The sequence below is a fragment of the Leuciscus leuciscus genome (genome assembly GCF_965113295.1).
Source record: "Leuciscus leuciscus genome assembly, chromosome: 4".
Lineage (NCBI taxonomy): Eukaryota > Metazoa > Chordata > Actinopteri > Cypriniformes > Leuciscidae > Leuciscus > Leuciscus leuciscus.
Genome location: NC_138728.1, coordinates 7297143 through 7318797, shown reverse-complemented (window position 1 = coordinate 7318797; position 21655 = coordinate 7297143). Strand labels below are relative to the sequence as shown.

At 35.6% G+C, this 21655-nt stretch overlaps 3 protein-coding genes across 13 annotated transcripts in view; all 3 read right to left on the bottom strand.

Moving 5' to 3' along the window:
* The window catches only part of rassf3 (Ras association domain family member 3), a 40146-nt gene extending 32581 nt beyond the window's left edge, over positions 1–7565 (bottom strand). Inside the window, exon 1 of the mRNA XM_082166646.1 lies at positions 6959–7565. Coding sequence (XP_082022772.1) covers positions 6959–7385 — 427 coding nt within the window. The 5' untranslated portion in view covers positions 7386–7565. The remainder of the gene's footprint in view (positions 1–6958) is intronic.
* A 499-nt stretch (positions 7566–8064) lies between these two features.
* Positions 8065–13081, bottom strand: LOC309496612 (uncharacterized protein). 4 transcript variants are annotated; one of them, XM_082166651.1, is made up of 6 exons: positions 12968–13081; positions 11752–12008; positions 11485–11631; positions 11295–11356; positions 8695–8955; positions 8065–8609 (listed from the first exon to the last, which is right to left on the bottom strand). In XM_082166651.1, exons 1-6 carry the CDS (start codon positions 12979–12981, stop codon positions 8571–8573), a joined length of 780 nt encoding a protein of 259 aa, XP_082022777.1. In that variant the 5' UTR covers positions 12982–13081; the 3' UTR covers positions 8065–8570. The 4 variants fall into 4 exon arrangements, with proteins under 4 accessions (XP_082022777.1, XP_082022778.1, XP_082022779.1 ...); XM_082166652.1 differs by having other exon boundaries at positions 11295–11353; XM_082166653.1 differs by having other exon boundaries at positions 11515–11631.
* Positions 13082–13515: 434 nt separating this feature from the next.
* Positions 13516–21655, bottom strand: part of dgki (diacylglycerol kinase, iota) — a 44494-nt gene continuing 36354 nt past the window's right edge. For all 8 annotated transcript variants that reach the window (XM_082166632.1, XM_082166636.1, XM_082166637.1 and 5 more), the window contains 10 exons: positions 21453–21497; positions 18893–18962; positions 18038–18078; positions 17824–17948; positions 17677–17702; positions 17435–17472; positions 17085–17205; positions 15363–15399; positions 15167–15266; positions 13516–15035 (listed from right to left, as the gene is read on the bottom strand). In XM_082166632.1, coding sequence (XP_082022758.1) covers positions 14919–15035; positions 15167–15266; positions 15363–15399; positions 17085–17205; positions 17435–17472; positions 17677–17702; positions 17824–17948; positions 18038–18078; positions 18893–18962; positions 21453–21497 — 720 coding nt within the window. In that variant the 3' untranslated portion in view covers positions 13516–14918. The remainder of the gene's footprint in view (positions 15036–15166; positions 15267–15362; positions 15400–17084; positions 17206–17434; positions 17473–17676; positions 17703–17823; positions 17949–18037; positions 18079–18892; positions 18963–21452; positions 21498–21655) is intronic.

Genomic DNA, 21655 nt, shown 5'->3' with positions numbered 1-21655 from the left:
CAATGAACATTCAATCAATTCTATGTAATAAGCGAGATAATAAATAACGCATCCCTTAATATAATGCATTGAAAACAAAAGTTGACCAAACAATAGATGGGATTCTGAACTTGCATGAAAAGGAAACGTTTGTAATGGTTAATTTTTAAGCTTTAAAAGCAGTTTTTAAAAGCATGAACCTGACATTTAATTAAATTCAAGTTAGCTACTAAATTTAGCTTGATGATAATGCTTACTGTTAAGGCTATTGTGGTTTTATGACACAATTTAAGATGTGGTAATATTTGCCAATACCACATTCCTCAGAAATCCCCATCAAAGTATACACGCCCTTTCAAAAGTTTGAGGTCAGTAAGATTTCTTAATGTTTTTGAAATAAATCTCTTCTGCTTACCAAGACTAAAAACAGATGCAGTAAAAACAGGAATATTGTGAAATATCATTACAATTTAAAATAAAAGTTTTCTATGTGAATATATTTTAAATATTACATTTTAAAGCTGTATTTTTTGCATCATTACTCCAGTCTTCAGTGTCACATGATCCTTCAGAAATCATTATAATATTCTGATTTGCTGCTTAAGAAACATTTCTTATTATTATCAATGTTGAAAACTATGGAAAACTATTTACACCACTCAATAAAAAAAAAAAAAATGAAATATTATATAAAGTCGCTGTTGTGTGATATAAAGTCAGAATTGTGAGATATAAACTCGCAATTGGGAGAAAAAAAGTCAATCTTTATAAATCACAATTGCAAATTTCTAATTGTGAGAATTGTGAGAAAAAAAGTCAGGATTCTTTGATAAACAGAAAGGTCAAAAGTTTAGAACTGTACTTCTAAACTTACTGTACAGTACGAACAGTACCCCAAACTTTTGAACAAGCGTATGTACTTTTAGTACATGGTAAACGTCTGCAAGTTGGGATGCGGCAACTGACTGTAACTGACTCTGACAACCAGGAAAATAAACACATTGTTACAGAAGAGGCTCCCGTACCGCCTCCTCCGCACCACCGGAGGGATCCGTCTCCAGAATATTAACCATTTCCTACCGAACTCAAATTCCCATCATGCCTCTCACCTGGGACTGATTGTGCAACACACCTGCATCTCATTTACACACACATAAAAGCCACTTCCACACACCACTTCTCTGCGAAGTCTTGATTTGCCCTGGCCATCATTTCTGAGCATTATTTCCCGTGTTTGCATTGTATTTCTGACCTTGGACTGTTTACCTCGTTTTCTGTTTGTTCTCTGCCTGCCCTGACCCGGACTGTTTACTGGACTTTGCTCTGCCTGTGACTCTGATCTTCTCTGCGTTTTCTCCATTGCCCTGTCTGCTGTTGATTACCCAGCCTGTCCAACTATTCTAATAAAAGCTGCAAATGGATCCCTCTGAGTCCGGTGCTTCATTACACACATACTGTAAAGATCTGTAATTAAAGGAAAACGCTGCTTCTGGTGTCAGACAGTACAGGCAGTGCCTTAAAACCGTCATTCCCACAGCACTCTCACTTTCTAAATATTTACCACCCTCATAATGAAATAATATTATGGTTCATTTGATTTCATTAACACTCTAAAAGAAAATATATGCAGCATCCCAATGAACATTCAATCAATTCAATGTAATAAGCGAGATAATAAATAGAGCATCCCTTAATATAATGCACTGAAAATAAAGGTTGACTAAACAATATGGGTTTTTGAACTTGCATAAAAAATAAACGTTTGTGGTTCATTTTGTATTTTTTCAAAGCTTTAAAAGTAGTTTTTTAAAAGCATGAACCTGACATTTAATTAAATTCAAGTTAGCTACTAAATTTAGCTTGATGATAATGCTTACTGTTAAGGCTATTGTGGGTTTTATGACACAATTTATGATTTGCCAATACCACATTCCTCAAATCCCCATCAAAGTATACACGCCCTTTCAAAAGTCTGAGGTCAGAAAGATTTCTTAATGTTTTTGAAATAAATCTCTTCCGCTTACCAAGACTAAAAACGGAGTCAGTAAAAACAGGAATATTGTGAAATATGATTACAATTTAAAATAAAGTTTTCTATGTGAATATATTTTAAAATATAATTTATTCCTGCGATCAAAGCTGAATTTTTAGCATCATGTCACATGATCCTTTAGAAATCATTATAATATTCTGATTTGCTGCTTAAGAAACATTTCTTATTACTATCAATGTTGAAAATATGGAAAACTATTTACACCACTGAATAAAAAAATATGAAATATGATATAAAGTCGCAGTTGCGTGATATAAAGTCAGAATTGTGAGAACTAGATTTAACATTTAGATTTAACATTTAGATTTAGATTTAACATTTAGATTTAACATTTAGATTTAGATTTAACATTTAGATTTAACATTTAGATTTAATATTTAGATTTAGATTTAACATTTAGATTTAACATTTAGATTTAGATTTAACATTTAGATTTAGATTTAGATTTAGCATTTAGATTTAACATTTAACATTTAGGTGTAACATTTAATATTTAGATTGAACTATTTAAAGTATCTCTAAGTTGACAAATATTGTTGTAAATGTGCTAAAAAGTGACCGTCAAAAATTCATACCAGTTTTTTAAATGATGTTTGAAGCTAAATGTGACAAAATGTTGCTGTTATTTTCAGCGTGAGCCGCTTTACAAACGGCGCCCCATACAAGCGTACGTACGTTTAGTACTAAGTAAACGTCTGCAAATTGGGATGCAGAAACTGACTGTGACTGACTCTGACAACCAGGAAAAGAAACACATGCTGTAAGGATCTGTAATTAAAGGAAAACGCTGCTTCTGGTGTCAGTACAGGCAGTTCGTGAGCATGAACCAGGTGTTTGTTTACTCTCTCATTTAACAGCTGTTTATTCTGGACAGGTGGAGGTGTTTTTCTTTCACAACTGCTTTTTTTTTTTTTACTTCACTTTTCCATATAATGCTTATTCCATCCTCACAAAAAAAAAAGAATGCCTGAAAAACACAATGTAAAAACATTTGTAAACCCTTTTTGTGTTTGATAAAATATGTCCCTCAAACTGACTAAATTAGATTGATCTTTGTCACCCTTACAAAAAAAAAAAGAAGTATACCTCTTTTAAAATTAAAATAAGAAAGTATACTTTGAGTCTACTTTTTTCTCAGAAACATTCTTAAAATTACACTTCAGTATACTTGACTTATACCGACAGAAAAGTATATTTGGCCTATTGTATACTTAATGTTTTGATTGAAATATACTTAAAAGTATAAATAAGTAGCCTATATTTGGCTTGTACTCTTTTGATTGAGTAGCCTATAAATACGGTTTTACATAATGTCTCATAAACTTACATTGTTTGAAAATATTGATTTATAAAGAAAACAGATTTGTTTCTAATTCTGAGTATGTGAATTTTTGTAGGAACTTCAAATTTTACTTTAAATCTACTTAAAGTACAATTCACTTGTAGTATAGTTGCAGTAAAAACGAAAAACGTAGTTGTGTACTCATAGTTTACTACTGTTACACTTAAAAGTATACTTTATACACTAAAAAGTGGGTTAATTAAGACCCATTATACACTTACAAGTATACCACTAGTACATTAATACTAGTATGCTTACTACATAAAATGTACTTGAACTTTACTTAAGTATACTTAATAGAATGAACTTGAAGTATGTAAGGAACAATATGATGTTACTTATTTTTGATCGTGCCATTTCCTTGTCAAATTTCTCTCTCATATCAGACTCCCAAAACAATAGTCTGTTTGTGAAACTCTGCAAATCTTGACTAAACAAGTAGCCGAGCCTGTCCTTGCGCAGTTGATCATAGATAACTATTGTTTCAGTCTGTGTCTGTGCTGTTTTAGAAACAAGGTAAGAATAGAGATTCTCATGTTGCTCTCTGTTCGTCTCCATTCCAGCTCGGCTCCACGCTGGGATTAGATCAGACCGCTGAAACAACACGCACCACCGTCCCGAGGTCACGACAACACCTGCCTGTGACAAGACGTCAAGAAAACACTCCATTCTTTTGCAATCAGTTTTCATTACTTGAGTCATTCATTCGATGGATGTTAAACTGAAAAACTATTTGGCGTGTTATCGTGAACCTCTTCCCACATCTGTGTGGGCTGTTTAGACTCGGCTCTGGCCTTCACAGCGGGACAGCGAGCGGATGTTTTTAGTGCTCTGGTCTGTGTTTGCTCGGTGGGAGTCTTAGCACTGCATTTGTGCCTTAAAACTGTGAGGTTAACATTACATCAACTGAGACAGAAACGCAACATACACACAATGATACCACACACAAAATACAACAACATAGTCCAGAACAATCACTGTCTAGTAGTTGGTGACTGCTGAATAATAGACTCTCTCTCTCTCTCTCTCTCTCTCTCTCTCATTCTTCATTCACCCCCTTTATGACCAACAATCTCAGATCACAGTAAGTTTGCTAGCTATGCTATTGTGGCACTGCTGAACATCCCAGTTTAGATTCAGTTTAATGAAGACCAGCATAGTTTAAGTTTAGGCCTAAAATAATTTCCATTGGAGAATGCCTCTTTTAACTTGTGCCAGTAATCGACCTCATATCAATGATCTAGAAACCATGCACAGCAACCTAGCATCATGACGGTGAGTTTTGCAAATGCACGCACATATGCAAAAGAGTCAATACCTATAGTTGACTAAACACACAGATTAATAATAAAAAACCTGCTTTTTAATAAAATAATTACATTTTTAAGACAAAAATGTCAGTATTGTTTGTAGAAATGACTAATATCTGACTAATATCAGACTAATATCTGTCCTCATTGTTCCATAGACTTGCAATGAATCAGGGACTTTGCGCTGCTCAGTATGAAATTGTCATCTAACTTCCATTTGCCTGAGGATATAAGAGATCTGGACCCACCGGATGACTTCCACAGCAGGCTAACTTCTAGTCGACCGTAGCGGCGCATCACCTTTGGAAGGCGATAGAGGATTCCAGTAAGTCTTCTTAAAGTTCTTCCAAACTCTTTCCTCAGACCCATGACTTACAGTCCACTGCCCGACCAGAACAGCATCGAGTCTCACTTCAACCCCTGAGCATTTACTGGCTGAAATATGTTCCCTTCAGCACTGAACCTGCATCACTGCTTCTAACTCCTAACCGCTTGAAGCCTCCTTGCTCCAATGTGTGTGCAGTTGTTCCCCTGTCAGCTGGTTGAGGGGAAGCCCATTGTGAGCCATGCTGTGACAGGACGGTGTGCCTTCTCTAGACACACTGTCACTGCCGCTACACAAACAGACAGATGGACATTAGGGGAGCGAACAGGTGGGTGTCAAATAGCAGGACACAATACAGTCGGGCTAGAAAGGCCAAAAAGGTTGTGAGACCCACAAAGGTGGAAAAAAAGGCATCTTTGTTGATCTTTTGCTTTGGTATACTGTACTACATACAGACTATTATTTGCAGTGAAGTGAATGAAATCCCACAGAACACAGATGCTACTCTAGAAACAGATAATAGGCCGAATCAAGTTTTACTATCACTGCATTAAAGATTCATTTTGACCATTAGAAAACTCCATTACAATTCATTCTTGATATTAAAAGTGGCAAAAACACAAGTTACAAATGAAGGAAGCTGTCAGTGATCATGTTTTTATGCAAATTTTTTAGCATGCTTTATGCACATTGTTGCATGCATGTAATCAGCATATTCTGATATATACATATACATTTATTTATTTATATATTTATATTTGTTTACAGTAGAGTACATGGACATATATATGTTCATGTACTGTAAACATGGTCAATAAACCAGATCAGTGCACCCACATAAACACTACACAAATCTAACAACCATCAAAACATGGCAGGCGCCATCAAAACAGACACTGCTCTCACATAATACATAGTTAGTGAACGCTTTCTCTGCCCACATATTCCAGGATCTGTAAGTGGATGCTTAAAATGTACTAATATCAAAATGAAAGGCTATTTGACATGAGAGGGCAGAGTGAAAATTGGATGGCAGCTCAAAAAACAGGCTTTCAACCTAATCAGCCGAGCCAGAGCTCTCTCTCTCAATTACCTGATCACTCAAGCCAAGCAGCAAGAAGACTCAGTGAAAGTTACCTTTGTCCAGTTGTTCCATTTGAGTTAACACTTGTGAATGGACAACCTCTGCACAATTGCAACTCAGACAAGTGACACAGAGAGCCTTATTAAGGAGAATGAATTGGGGGACATTTGGGTCATTTTAATCAAAAATACACTTGCAATTCACTGCTAGCCATCTCTATGATCATACTTTCTTATGAGATTACAAAATTTACAATACAAATTTGGTTGCGGGTGGAGGCAGATAATGCTTTGCATATGATTTTTAGAAATATTTTCGCTACTGAAAACAATGCAAGGCTTTCATTCAGGGATGAAAATGTCATTCGCCACTGGCATTTCAGGTGCAAATGTTCAGTGTGCCTACAACTTGAGCCTTAGATTTGATCAAATGAATTATGAGTACATGTACAGGCCTGACTTCCGCATTGTCATGTATGATTAGTAGACATATTTGTGACATGTACCGTAAACTAAATGTGGGTGCCGAAGGTGCAACTCAGTGCAACTCATAAACCCAAACCAGTCCGTCCACATGCCTGAAGATGAGTGTGTGGTATGTGAGGAAGGTCAAGAACATGCAGTTATGAGTTTATGATTTATGAAATATTAGGGCTATAATATAATTCCATTTAGCTTCCACTTTTATCCAAAAGTAACTTACATTACATTAACTACAGAAACAGTCATTCCCCTTGGATCAACAGCACAATAGTGATGAATTGACCTTGTCTAATATGCAAAAAAAAAAAAAAAGTTTGACATTGACTACCTCTGTATATATATATAATGGTCAAATCTGTAGAAGTCTAATATAAAGTTCTCACCTGTGCACATCAAGCCACCTTGAAAGATATACGAGCAACACACATCGCACCAAGCGTGCGTCGCGTCCTCACAAAACGAGTGTCCTTCTCCTCTCTCCACTTTTACGCGTGGGTCGAATATTGTCCTCACATCTGGGGGTTTGAAGCCCCTCTTTCGAGACCGCTGTCCGGCTCCACCGTTCTCCGCCACCTTCGGTAGCGCGGCGCTTTGAACGGGTTTTGGAGAGACGCGTGGTCTTTGGGGAGACGGAGCTCTCTTCACCACCTTCGCGTTGCGCATTCTGGATTTGGCTTTCGGTGAATTCTTCTCCATCGGGTTACCTTCTTCCACCCGAAAGGTCGGTAATCGGTTCAGCTGAGGCACAACTAGAGGCGTCCCGACGACGCAGTGGCGCGGTGGTGAGTACTTCCTACTGTGATGCATCATGCCATAGGAAACACAGAAACACCTGTAGATCTAAAAAGCCGGTTCTTGGAGGTTTGCGATGAGACATTTCTCAGGCTTCGAGAGAATTTCGCCGAGGTTCTCTAAGACGGAGGACTGGTGCTCAAGCAGGTAAGACAGGTGCACGGAGCGCGTCTCATGTTTCACCTGAGGTGCGCGCAAGATGCGTGCGCGCGCACTCGCGCAGACACCCGCAGATAATAGATCAAATCAGTTTACTAGAAGCAAGATTATGGTAAACTAAAACCATAAAATTCGTTATGATAAAATAAACTATAAATAAATAAACTTTAGCTAAAATAAAACTTAAAACATACTTTACTTCAGCTATAGTTTCCAAGAAAACATTGCTCGTTTTCATTTAGTTTGACTTGATGCACTATTACATGCACTAAATGTACTGTAAATAAAAATGACAAAAACAACAAAATTACTAACACTTTAATACAAACTATATTTAATAAAAAAAATATATAACATTCAAACCAAGAGGTTAATCAATGACTGATAAAATACTCTATGGCTAAAAGTATGCAGACACACATAGATATGCAGATATCATCACAGAAACTCCTGGAAAGATAAGCCTATTATTTATAAAAGTTCTTCCACATATTTTTACAATGTCATATAGTGTAGTAAAGAAAACAGACAAAATGACTGAGAGATGTCAAAGTTGTTTAATATAACGTTGAACAAAATACAATTATTTAGGTAAAACATTTTTCCTATCCTCTTAAAGGCAGTTTCATTCTAGACGCTAAAATACCTGATAAATTTTCATTTCAGAACAGCTTTAACAAAAAGATTTGAGCATCTCATTAAATAAATAAAAAAAGTTTACTAGTACCGCCAAGTAATGTAATGATACTATTACAGTAATGCTACAGTCAGTAATGATGTATCATCCTGATTTTCAAAGCATAAAGTTCATGTAATGTTTTAAGACAGCATCCATTGCACTTTTAATGATGTTTGGTGTTCATACATTTATATTCGGCTCTATAAACTATTTCCTCTTTTTTGGCCTCAGTTGTTCGGAGGACCTAGTGAAGAAAAAGTACTAGATCCCTGCTGGTACACTAGAAAATCTCATTTTTTCTCGTGTATAAAGTGACTGTGCCCCTGAGAAAGACGTCTGTAATGTGAGGAGAACATCTCGTCAGCTCACTGGACTTCCTCGTTGGATTCATCTCCAACTTCTCCCTGTGAGAGAGAAAATGGCACTGTGACTAAAGACTCATCCTGTTTTTGTATGTGTTATTAGGCCAGATGTCATTGAGATACTTACATTGCCTACATGCATGTTTCTGCTAATCCAGTTGGAGTAATTTTCCTTTAGATACGTGGCACTGAAGCCCAGCACACGGTTCATCGGATGGTAGTTGACGCCATAGAGCTGACTGGTGGCTTCACAAATCAGAGCCACGTCAACTCTCTGGTCTTCCTGTTCTGAGGTGACACTTCTACAGAAAGTCTCCATCACTTTCTTGAAGAAGCCATACTCGAAAGAGGACTGCAGCTTTTCATATAAGGCCTTGTCTTTCTTAATCTGCAGCAGAGGTTCAGAAATAAAACAGAAGAGATGTTTACATTTAGTATGTTATTTATATCCATCTATATATTTTTTTATTTCAGTGTTGGTTGCAGCAGGAATGATAAAGCAGGATCTATGTGCAGCAGTCTAATTTATTAACAAAAAATATTAAATAAAACTCTCAGGCTAATTCGCAATCTCAGAAAAACAACAACCACAAACATCGACAATAACGGACAAAGAGCAACTGAAGCGGTTAATAAATAATAAATGTAAATAAATATTAAACTGAGGTTAACCTAATCAAGAATTTTGAGGCAAAATAGTGATAGTCAAAATCAGTTTGTCTTTAACATAGTTGACAAACTCGCCATCTTTTTTTGTAATATCAAAATTATGTTTAATGATTAAGCTTTGCAACTAAACGATACGTTACATTGATTTTACACTTTTTTGCTGATGTGACATTTTTTATATAATGAAATATCTAATGATTGTTCAAATGTTAAGTCTATTATGGATATAACAAAGTCAAAGTATTTTACAGATAGTAAAAAGACCTCTATTGTGCAGTTCAATTCAATGTTCCCCCATTACAAAGTATATCAACAGCACAGTAAAAAGTTAACTTGAAACATTGACATGAATTATAATTTTTATTATTAACAGAGGTGGACAAAGTACACAACTTCCTCACTTGAATGAAAGTACAGATACTACTGGTCAAATATTACTCCGGTACAAGTAAAAGTTGTAAAGACCGATTTTTACTTAAGTAAAAGCACAGAAGTACTTGTTTTTAAAAGTACTTAAGTATCAAAAGTAAATTTCAATGCATTGTTTTATTATTGTTGCATTGTTGTGTAATACTTATAGTACCTTATGCCTCTGAATCTATGCCTGCCTACCCTCATATCAATATCCAATTTATTTCTAGAACACAGTTCCAGTAGTGGGATTGAATGTGAGATTGAATAAGTGCTCTCAATAACGTCCACAATGGTTTTGGACACCCAAATGGCTGTTCCCTCAAATAGTGCCCTATTTAAAAGTTGTTTGGCTTTAAGTATGAACATGTTAGCCTTACTGTTATCTATAAGCTAGTGTGCACCAAAACAATGACAAATTCGCATTTAGAAGACCAAACCCAACGTTGAAAATGAAAATCAGGTTGATGTCAGAATCCAACGCCAGATTGACATTAATCTCCAACGTTTGACAGACGTTGTATTGTGGTTGAAAACGAAAATCGGGTTGACGTCAGAAACCAACATCAGTTGGTTTCTGACGTCAATCCGACTTTCATTTCCAGCCAAAATGCAACCCCTGCAAAAATGCAACCCCTGCGGGTCCCTGCAACCAAAATCATCCCCTTACTGATTACTACTTTCTACTCAAGGACCATGACAGAACTGTAGTGGAGTAAAAAGTATGATATTTGTCTTTCAAATGTAGTGAAGTTAAAGGGATACTTTACCGTTTTTTCATATTAAACTATGTTATTCCCTTAACTAAGACGAACCAAACACCTCCACGTTTTCCCTATTTAAATACAGTTACTCGCGAAGTGTAACTCGACCTAGGACGGTGACACAAAACAAAACGTTGCGCTTTTCTAAGCGTGTAAAATGGATAACTATTTTGTATGGCGGAATACCATAGCAAGTGCTTGTAAGCACTTCGACTTGGCGCAGTAATATCTTCACTCGTGAAAAATCCTCTCACCGGCCCCCGCTCCCTCTAGTGAAGATATTACTGCGCCAAGTCGAAGTGCTTACAAGCACTTGCTATGGTATTCCGCCATACAAAATAGTTATCCATTTTACACGCTTAGAAAAGCGCAACGTTTTGTTTTGTGTCACCGTCCTAGGTCGAGTTACACTTCGCGAGTAACTGTATTTAAATAGGGAAAACGTGGAGGTGTTTGGTAGCTTCTCTGCTTGGCCCATATTAAATGAACTGAGCTAACAAAGTTTCGCCGCAAGACAGAGGGATTTAGTGCACGCACTGAGACGATAGAGGTATGTATCAACTCGTCTTAGTTAAGGGAATAACATAGTTTAATATGAAAAAACGGTAAAGTATCCCTTTAAAGTAAAAAGTTTCCAGAAAAGATAATACTTAAGTAAAGTACAGACACTCAAAAAGTGTACTTTGTTACTGTCCACCTCTGATTATTAACGTTGTCTGCAGACTTTTGGAATCAACTGTTTATTATGTAAATAATGGTATAGAAAAACATGATGAATTATAAAATAGGCACAATGGACGGCATTAAAATACAGGTAACTGTGTTTGCAGAGACACCTGGTGGTCAGGTGTAACATCTCATTAAATGACATCATTCCACTGACCTTTGCGTCCAGCTCATCGCCATGTACTCTGAGGATCTCCGCCAGCCTTTGCACAACATCTGCTGAGAGAACAGATTCAGAAATGAGAAGTTCAGTTTGCAATCTTCTCTGAATTAAGCAACTCAGTGACCGCTAAAACTTAGATCAGATATAGAAATCAAAAGAGAAGAATGAGCTTGAACTCACTCACCATCTGTTTCTAGATGTACAGAATCTTCACCATCTGTTTCTAGATGCACAGAATCATCACTATCTGTTTTTAAGTGCAGAGAATCTGATATCTGTGTCAATTCACTGACAATGTTTTCCATCTCATCCACTTTCCCATCATCTGAATCTGAAAGAAGAGATGATAGCACATCATACGCTTGAATCTCCAAAATCTCACTTTATAGAGAATGTTTAAAAAAAATAAAAAAACACACATATGAAGGTCAATATTATATTTCCCTCTCACCTAGCACTGCTTGCTGTGGTTCAGGTGTATCATCTGTCTTGGGTCTAATACATTTTGGAATGAAAGAAAATCTCGATTTCTTCTTTTTGCGGATTATCTTTGCTTTGCCGTTTTTTTCAGACGGCTCTCTCTCTGGGATGTCCTTCTGCAGACGGGTGTCCATGGGTCGTCTCTTGCGGGCGTACGACATGACGAGTCTGAACTCCAGACTGTCCTCCGGAGGAATCTGGACATCACCATTGCTGTGCTCCTGGGCCCTGGTCAGTTATCAAAACTTCATCAAAACACTTGGATCAGCAAGTTGAGTGCAACCTAATCTTTATAGGTGGTGCACTCAGTATAACTTTCATTTACTGAACAGTATTAATAATTGTGTAACACATTACATTAAGTATTATAAAACTGATTTTTATATGCTTCTGGTATGAATGGAGTCATCAGCTCATGTGGATATACATCATTTTTCAAATTCCTATTCATTTATTTGTCTGTAAAACTTTCCATGAGGAAACATGACTGAGCAAACCTTTAACTTACAAATCAGGGGCTTAATTTAACTTTTAAATTTTTTTAAATTCAACCGTAACAATATATCCATATTGGTATATAACAATATATTTTTTTTTAAGTTTAAATTCCGCTCAAATTATTAGATAAACAACCAGAAGCTTAAATTAACCATATGAGGTTAAGTTGAAGTTAAATTAAACATAAGAGCTAACTTAGTTGTAGTACTTTAATTTAACTTTAACACTGTTTGTAAAACGAACTAAAACATGCATTAACTTGCAAAGGATGTCTAGAGCTTAAGCGTGTTTTACCGTGAATATTCCTTTAACTTACATTTAATTTTACAATCAAATGCCAAGTTTAATTCATGAAAATGACACATTTAAGGTAAATTTGGCTATAGTGAACTCGCGGTCGCTGTGTAAATAGAGTGAATGTGTCTGGGCATGTTCGTCAAACTGCATTTAACGTTTGTTTCCCTTTTACTTCCGGCATTTCCATTAGTTTAGATCCAAATGACACTCATGACAAAATGTTTTGAGCAGTCTCGACATATTTCTACATCTAACGTTAAGCCAACCGGGCTGAAGTCACGGAAGTGTGAACCAAATGTACTTAATCATCTTTAAGAAAAACAAAAATCTGAGAAAATCACTATTAAAGTTTTCTCTATGTGAATAAATATAGTGAAAGTTAAAACACTTACATGACTCGTTGCATTCAGCCTGTGTAATGCTTCAGAGGGTTGAAAAAAGTTCAGCATTATACCAATACTTTAGCGCTGGGCGGAGCCAAACTGACTGCGTAGTGCGTCATTACGCACGGTGAGTCACGCATGAATCAACAAAAAGTTTCATTCAAACCAAATGATTAATTGATTTCGATCACACACATATAACTATTAATCATACAGCTTAGACTACAAAATTACATGCTTTATATTCGTTTTTCATGCTTTATATTATATTAGCTCTTTATATTAACTTTCTCAGTTTTGAATACTAGAAATATAGTGCATAATTCATTGGCTAGGGCTACATTTTTATATGCTACATTTTTTGTGTGTTGTTAACTTTGAACAAACTTACATTTTTGGGTGATCTATCCATTAAAAAGAGACCTTAAACAGTCCCTTGAAATGGTAAATGAGAATGAATGGTTATTTTAAGTTTGCACATACTGTATTACAGCATTTAGGGCAATAAAGGGGGGAGAAAGATAAATGTTCATACTTGGGATCAGTTGAGTCAAGAGTGCAGACAATGCATGTTATTTATTTTTTTACAGTAGTTTCTTTAACATCAGATACATCAATGACTTTTCCATAAAACACACAAAACACTGGTGCTTTCCATCCGACTGCCCTTTAATGAGAAAAAATTCCCAATGTTGATTGCGCAACATTCCACATCTCCACCATCTCCACTCACCCCGTGACCTCATACACACCTAAAATAGATATTTAGAAATTAGAAAAAACTAAAACATTCAAGTAGTCCCATCTTTTAAAAGATTTTAAAAAAGCAAAATACAACCACTGAACAATTTTTAGATAACTTAAAAATTAAAAAAGAAATAATGCCATTTCATTACATAATCACTGAGGGGTAGAAACATCCAGAGAGGTAACAAAATTCCATGCACAATAATGTGTTAAAATCTCAACTGATAATACAAGATGACACAGCAGATCACTCGTATGGAAATGGATCTCACAGAGGCTCAGCGTGATCCTACAGGCAGCCGTTTTCATGCATTTCCCGTCATGAGTGATTTGACATGGTACAGGACTAAGTAATGTTACAGAAGTGTTCGAAATACCACACAACTCTCGTCAGTGTCTTTCTTGCGTTCGTTTGGTTTAGTCATTCTTCTCGCAGGCCAATGTTGTCAAACGCAACCTTTATAATGGAGCCAAAAATCTGCTGCCATCACTGGAAAAAACGCATCCGGTTCCTTTGCTTGTCTTGAAACATTAATGTAATGTAATATTAAATAGATAAAATGCACAAATGTCATCCATTCATATTGCATTGAAAATGGCTCAGATGTTTTCTCGTTGTCATAAGATACTTTCACAATCACGCCACTGTAACGGCACACAAACAGATGAGAAGGAAACAGATTGTGTAAAGTCTGAAGTTATGTGGATTTCCGATCATCAACCACTGGGGTTCCAGTTTAAAACCTCTGCAGCTCTTTTTTCTGCTGTGAAAATTCCCTGGAAGATCCTCCTGCAAACAAACTCTGAACCAATGATGAGCCTCTTCAGGAGCAAAACCTGTCTGTGTGTCTTTGGCACACAACATGATGCACGAAAGCATGTTTAAACGTCTTTTGTGTCTCTAAACCTAACTCTTGACGAAGCAAAACCCAATCCATCTTTGAATAAATAGTTATAATAAATAAGAGCAATAAATAAATGCTAGGTCAGAGCCTACAGTTAAAAATAACCCACAGTGACATCAGTGGAAAAACAACAGCTAGACATTTTCCTGTTCGCCGAGGACTTTCTTAGCCCGAGGCGCTCTGGATACACCTCTCTTTCTCTTTCCCCCCCCTCAAGCTCTCTCGTTCGAGTTTGAGGCGCGTGGAGGAGTGCCGACAGCCACTTTCTGTGGGTACATTTCTTCCCAACACTAAGCGCGTGAGCCCGTTCATACAGCCGTCTCCAGATCCTCGTGTGCCACGGGCTCATCTACCGGCTGGCTCTCCATGAGGGACGCCAACTCCAAGTTCCCGGTATCCAGGGCACAATCCTTGGGAGTTTTTCCCTGAAAGGACAATGGCAATCATGTGACTACCAAGTTGTGTGCACGCATAGTTGTGTTTATAAACTAGTACACACTAGTGCTACTATTTCTTCCACAATAGAGAAGCGAAGAGGAAACGAGGAGATTCTCACCAGGAAGTTTGTTTTGCTAAGGGAAGCCCCAGCCTCCAGCAGACGTCTGCATACCTCACGGTGCTGCTGGGATGCTGCTTTGTGCAATGCAGTGTCGCCTCTGAAAAAAACAGAAGTTAGGACAAATGAAATGCCTGTTTACCGGAAATGACCGGTTCTATCACGCAAATAAATAGATCAAACCACAACTACGTACGTGTCTCTCTCAGTTAAATCCAACATCAGCTTTGACCCTGAAAGAATCAAAAACTGCATGTGAGTGAGTTTTATATTTTTTTTTTATGTACAGTATATATAGGGCTGGAGCCTATCCTAGTTTCTTATACGTTGAGTGTTAATTCACTTTCTGTGCACTCATCTCTCAGAGTGCCTGGTTTATGTTTTCATTTGCTGAGCGTTCTTGTGTTGCCGTGTTCTATGTAGAACGCGGTTTGCGTGCTTTCATGTTACGTTTTGTGTGAACACGTGGCTTTTGAGTTCTCATTGGCTGCGTGTTCGTGTCATCTTGTGATCTCTAGCCATGTGCTTTTTTTTTAATGTTTGGTGTGAGCACATGCTCTCCCAATTTATTCTCCTTGTGTTTGCAGTCCTGTGCTTGACCGTCATCGTATGCACCCCTTGTGTCCTGCCCTGCCATATCTAGTCCTGACTTTCCCAGCCTTGTGATATATATATATATATATATATATATATATATATATATATATACAGTATATATATATATATATATATATATATATATATATATATATATATATATATATATATGAAGAGTTCAGATGCAAAAGCCTCTAAATGCCATCTGAAATTTTCTTATAGAATGATCATTTTTATCAAGCTCGTATATTTAAATTAAATAATTTCACTCAAATGGCAATGAAGATTACCTATTAATTGTCATTTAAGTGAAATTACTGAACTTAAATATACAAGCTTGATAAAAAGTATCATTCTAAAAGAAAATTTCAGATGGCATTTAGAGGCTTTTGCATCTGAACTCTTCATATATATATGGGATGCATATAAATTTCAGCCGCCGAAATTAACAGCATTTTCGGTTTATGGCCGAAAGCGAAAAAAGGCAGAAAATATAAGCCAAAAATATGCTGCCCCGCCCCTCCGCGTTCAGTGATTGGGTTTCACTCTGGCACACCATGTTTTGTAACTTACGAGCAGCTCCGCTTCTGAAAATGCACAACTTCAAAGCGACTGCTCAGTGTTCCACTAATAATATACTGATATTAATATATTGATATTTAATATTATTCTAATGTAGCCCTATTTTCTGTCCAAATTTTGTGTAAAATAAAAGTACAAACAAAAATTCAAAAATCTAAAAATAATAAAATTATTGGTGCAGTTTCATTTTCGGTTTCACTTTTGGTTTTTGGCCCATAATTTTCATTTAGGTGCATCGTATATATATATATATATATATATATATATATATATATATATATATATATATGGATATATAAAAAAAAATGAGAATTTACTTCTTATTAAAAAATTTTTTTGATGCCCAAAAACTATTTCGACATTTAATACATAGGTAAAATGTTATTTTATTTTCCAAAAACTATCTTGACATTTAGGTCATATTTAAAAATGTCACTTGACATTTAAAGGTTTTTGTTTTTAAAGTGTGCCTGTACTTCCTTTCTTTAAAAAAAAGAAGAAAAGAAAAAAAAGTCACTTTTCACCCATTAAGTGTCCAGATACCTTATGTGCCCATTATTTATTTAGAAATGTATATTTACTCCTAACTGGCTTTGGTTTTGGTTCTCTTAGACATGTGATGGTATCTCAGCGGGGAAAAAACTCCCTTCCCTCCCAGCTGAGCATGTAACAATAACTTTGAACCCTGAGTACACAAACACAGGAGGGTGCGTGTCAAGGTGCTCGTTCCGGCACTCACCGTGCTCTAGAATGAAACTCACAACTTCAGTGTGACCGTGATGGGCGGCTAAGTGTAGAGCGGTGCAGCCCATAGAGTCCCGAACCAACAGACTGACCCCGCTGCCGCAGGAGCCCGGCATCTGTTAAACATGGGTCAGATCATGAGTCAAGAGCATATGAGAGAGCATGGTTAGTTTGAATCATACAAATAAACACTGGTTTTCCACAGAAACTTTACTGGTTGTGCAAGTTACACTGCATCATGTGTTGTTGTGCACCACCCTGATGACTCACGAGGGATAACGCACTTCTAGAAAACTCTTTCACTTTCAGTTTCAAAAAAAGAGAATGATTCAAATAAAAACTCACCGCAGACAGGTCTCCTTTAACAGCAGCTGACAATAGAGCTAAAAAAAAAACAGTAACAATCATGCATCAAGTACCTGGAAATTATTACATGAATTTGAGAAATTTCTGGTGGCGATAACTGAATGTCACCAATGGGTTTATCCCACGACTTCTGACAGGAAAACCTCCCTGAGTTAAACATAATTTCTAAATGCTTCCTGTCTCTCTACCACTTCAAAGAAATACTTGTGTTTGTACTGTACCTTGTTCATCTGAGGTCAGGGGAACACTGCAATAAGGAAACGAGAGCAAAAAAATAAAATGTAAGCTTTGTTCATGCAATTACACAGAGCAGTGAGGTATAAAACCGAAAGGAACGAACGGAAAAATAAGGAATTGATGATTCACACCTGGAACTGGGTTCCACCACCACATCAGGCATTCCAGGAGCTCGAACCTGGCTCACCGCTGGGGCCTCGTGGTCCAGGATGAAAACCTCATCCTGGCATATTTCAGTCACAAAGTGAAGATGCTCCTGTACACACATTACAAGTGCACATTATGCAGCTTCCAATATCTTTTTTATTTTCTATACATATTATTATGTGTACTGTATCATCATACCTGAGCCTTGTCTATGCGATAAAAGCGGTCGGCTGATGTAGCTGGAAACATAATGTACAGTGAAGTGATGATTATTACATACTTTATTGAAGTACACAAATCACAACACATTCCTGTGTTACTGTGGAGGTTATAAAACTCAGTCCTCAAGACAGGAGGCGATAAAGTTCAAATGCTGGTGCCAGATGTGCTTTTATTCAGCTAGCGTTAAACAGTTAGGGTGTGTTCACACTTGGCAGGTTTAGTTCCATTAAAATGAACTCTGGTGCGATTGCTCTAGTCCTTTTTAACACCGAACCTAAAGATAAAAAAAGAAGAAGCTTTTATTATGTATATTTGGCGATGGATCTTATTGAACGTCAAAAACAATGTTTTCTGGGCTAAATGTGTTTGTTGTATGTGTATACATGGTATTTTTATCAGCTAATGGAATCTCATGAAGAGCTTATCAAATGTGTAAAGGAGCGAAACAGCAGCAGGAATTCCTCCGTCACGCACACAAACAGAAGACAGCGTTGCAGACGCCTGTACAGAACTGTAAACTGCAACGTAGCTCCTATGAGGAGAGTATGGCCTTCTTGAGTAATGGAATAGAACTTCTATGGTGAATGATCGGGACTCAAGGATGTATATTGAGGAAAGGCCAATGTGAACACAGTTCAGTGGGGGGAGGGGGGGCAATCGAACTCTGGTTCGGACTAAGCAATCAAACCAAGTGTGAAAGCAGCATAAAATAGCCAAGAGAACCGAACATGAAGTGTGAACACATCCTTAAACTGACTTTACTTGCAAAGGTATGTCTCTTCTTATAGACAGTACAGACAATAGAAACAGAGTTCAGATGCGGAGACTCACAGTCTAGGAAGCTCCAGTTTGGTGAAAGTCTGTGTGCTGAACTCGGCCATGACAAACCCGTGCTCTCATCCTGAGAACAGACACGAAAAACATCACAGGTGTTCTGTGTGACGCAGTTTGACAAGATGCTGCTTATAATTCAATTCAATTCAGATAACTAGTGTAGGTGTAGTTTTAAAGTATGCATATACATTTCAATAACATTATGAATTTCAGTATGATTCACTCATACACACAAAACATGGTGTATTTTGAGGTATCATTTATTTATATATCACAATATTTAATAAAATAACTTTTATTTTACTAACCACAGTTGAAGACTACTTAATTTCCCACTATGCTCCAATTCAAACTCAAAATATTCCAATGTTAATGTGAATATGTATTTTTGATATTTATTTTATCATTACAAAATGAATAGATTTCAATTCTAATCTGAGCGTTTATTTTGTTATCACTACAAAGTTAATAGATTCAAATACAGATGTGAATATTTTTATCAAGTTATTATTACAAAATTAATAGATTTAAATTCTAAAGATTTATGAAATTTATTTTGTTATCATTACAAAATTAATAGATTTAAATTCTAAAGATTTATGAATATTTATTTTATTGTTATCATTACAAAATTAATAGATTTAAATTCTGATGTGAATATTTATTTTTAATATTTATTTTCATTAAGTTAAAATTACAAAGTTAATAGATTCAAATTCTGATGTGAATATTTGTATCAAGTTATAGGGAGCGCGGGGCACAACCTAACGCGGGGCTAGTTGTAACACGCTTGTTTTAAATACTCCCGCACATGCATGGATGACGAAACTTTGTGTATTTACTAGTTGCCATATCAACACTATATAGAAAAAAAAAATTCCGGCAACATTTTTTTTTTTTTGGAAGATATCCATAGACATTTATTAAACCATAGCAAAAGAACATTTCTTACTTAAGTTAATTTTTCATCTCTATTTTTTGTGTTTATTTAAAATAAGACAAATCTGATATTATTTTAATCTCCAAGATGTTATTTAACAGTTGAGATAGTTCTTTAATGCTTCGCTAACTAGCAGAAGACACTAGCAGGGTTTAAACCCCAGTTGTGCAGGCGGGGGCATGTTGTAACACTGCGTTACAATGTGCCCCTATTAGAAATATGCTATTATATTCTATACTTTTATTAATTTTATTGGGAAAACGTGATAAAAAGGTGAATAAAGACTGAGAGTCAATGTTCAGAAATGACTAATTATTTATTTGTTTTGAACTATGTTGTATAGCTGTGTTTTCCTGTGTTCGTAGTCAAAACTCAAAAATTTGTTTATATTTAATTATTAAAAATTGCCATTATTTTATATGAAAAAGTTTTTTGATTGTATTTTATTTAGAAAATATTTTAGTTTGTTTTGTATATATTTTTTATTAGATCAGATAACATTTTAAGCTGTCATATGTTATGTTACAATGTGCCCCACACATGTTACAATGTACCCCACCTATGGGGCATGTTGTCACATTTCACTTCCATTCTTTCGGGGTATATCAAGAAAAAAGTATATACTGTATTAATAAAACAAAACCACATAATTGTACTAGACATGTGGGAAATTAATGTGGGAAAAAATAAATACTCTGAACCATAAGTAGATTTACACAAACTGAGAAAGTCAAAAAGCGTTAGGTTGTGCCCCGCTCTCCCCTAATTACAAAATTAATAGATTTAAATTCTAAAGATTTATGAATATTTATTTTATTGTTATCATTACAAAATTAATAGATTTAAATGATGATGTGAATATTTCTTTTTAATATTTATTTTCATTAAGTTAAAATTACAAAGTTAATAGATTCAAATACTGATGTGAATATTTTTTATCAAGTTATCATTACAAAATTAATAGATTAAAATTTTAAATATTTATGAATATTTATTTTATTAAGTTATCATTACAAAATTACTAGATTTAAATTCTAATGTAAGATATTTATTTTATTGTTATCACTGCAGCTAACAGATTTAAATTCTAATGTGAATATTTTTAAGTTATTACAAAATTAATATATTTAAATTCAAATTTGAATGTTATTTTTAAAATATTTATTTAAATTACATTATCATTACAAAGTTAATAGATTTAAATTCTGATGCGAAGATTTATATTATTTACCATTACTAAATTACGGTAATTATGACTAAAATAATAATTATGTTGTAATGTGATTATTTATTTTTATTATTATTATTAAGTTATCATTACAAAGTGAATTCTTTTTAAATTCATTTTGTGGTGCTGTACGGCAATATCTATTATCTATTATTATCTTAATAAATCTATTTTGATGGCTGAATTAACAGTTTTGACAGGACTGAATTTATATATCCAAAGTCAAAATCAACTTTGTCATTTTTAGCACGTTGCATGGCAATGGATTAAAACAAAACACAGGAAACAACAGTGACATGCAGTAAAAGACAACAGTAAATACAGACAATAATCCCACAAGGTGCGTCAGAATTTGCCTGAATTTTGTCCAACCCTGTCGAGGCGTTTACCTGGTAGTGCACTCTGTGACCAGAAGAGGGCGCTTGATGCAAATCCTGTCAACAACAGACACAAATTTGTAATTACGAAAATGTATAACATGATGGTGGCATGGTTTGAGATTAAATGATGCAAATGAAATTACAAAAAACCACAGGACCTGAAACAACATTCAGTTTTACGTCCCAGCAAAAAAGTAAAACGTAATCTGTCT

What these genes read in the sequence shown, in the direction of transcription:
- LOC309496612 (XM_082166651.1), bottom strand. An exon ending in TGTACATCTAGAAACAGATG is followed by an intron (nt 11,357 to 11,484) that starts GTGAGTGAGTTC and finishes CTGTTCTCTCAG; the next exon opens with CAGATGTTGTGCAAAGGCTG. An exon ending in GAAACATGCATGTAGGCAAT is followed by an intron (nt 8,610 to 8,694) that starts GTAAGTATCTCA and finishes TCTCTCTCACAG; the next exon opens with GGAGAAGTTGGAGATGAATC.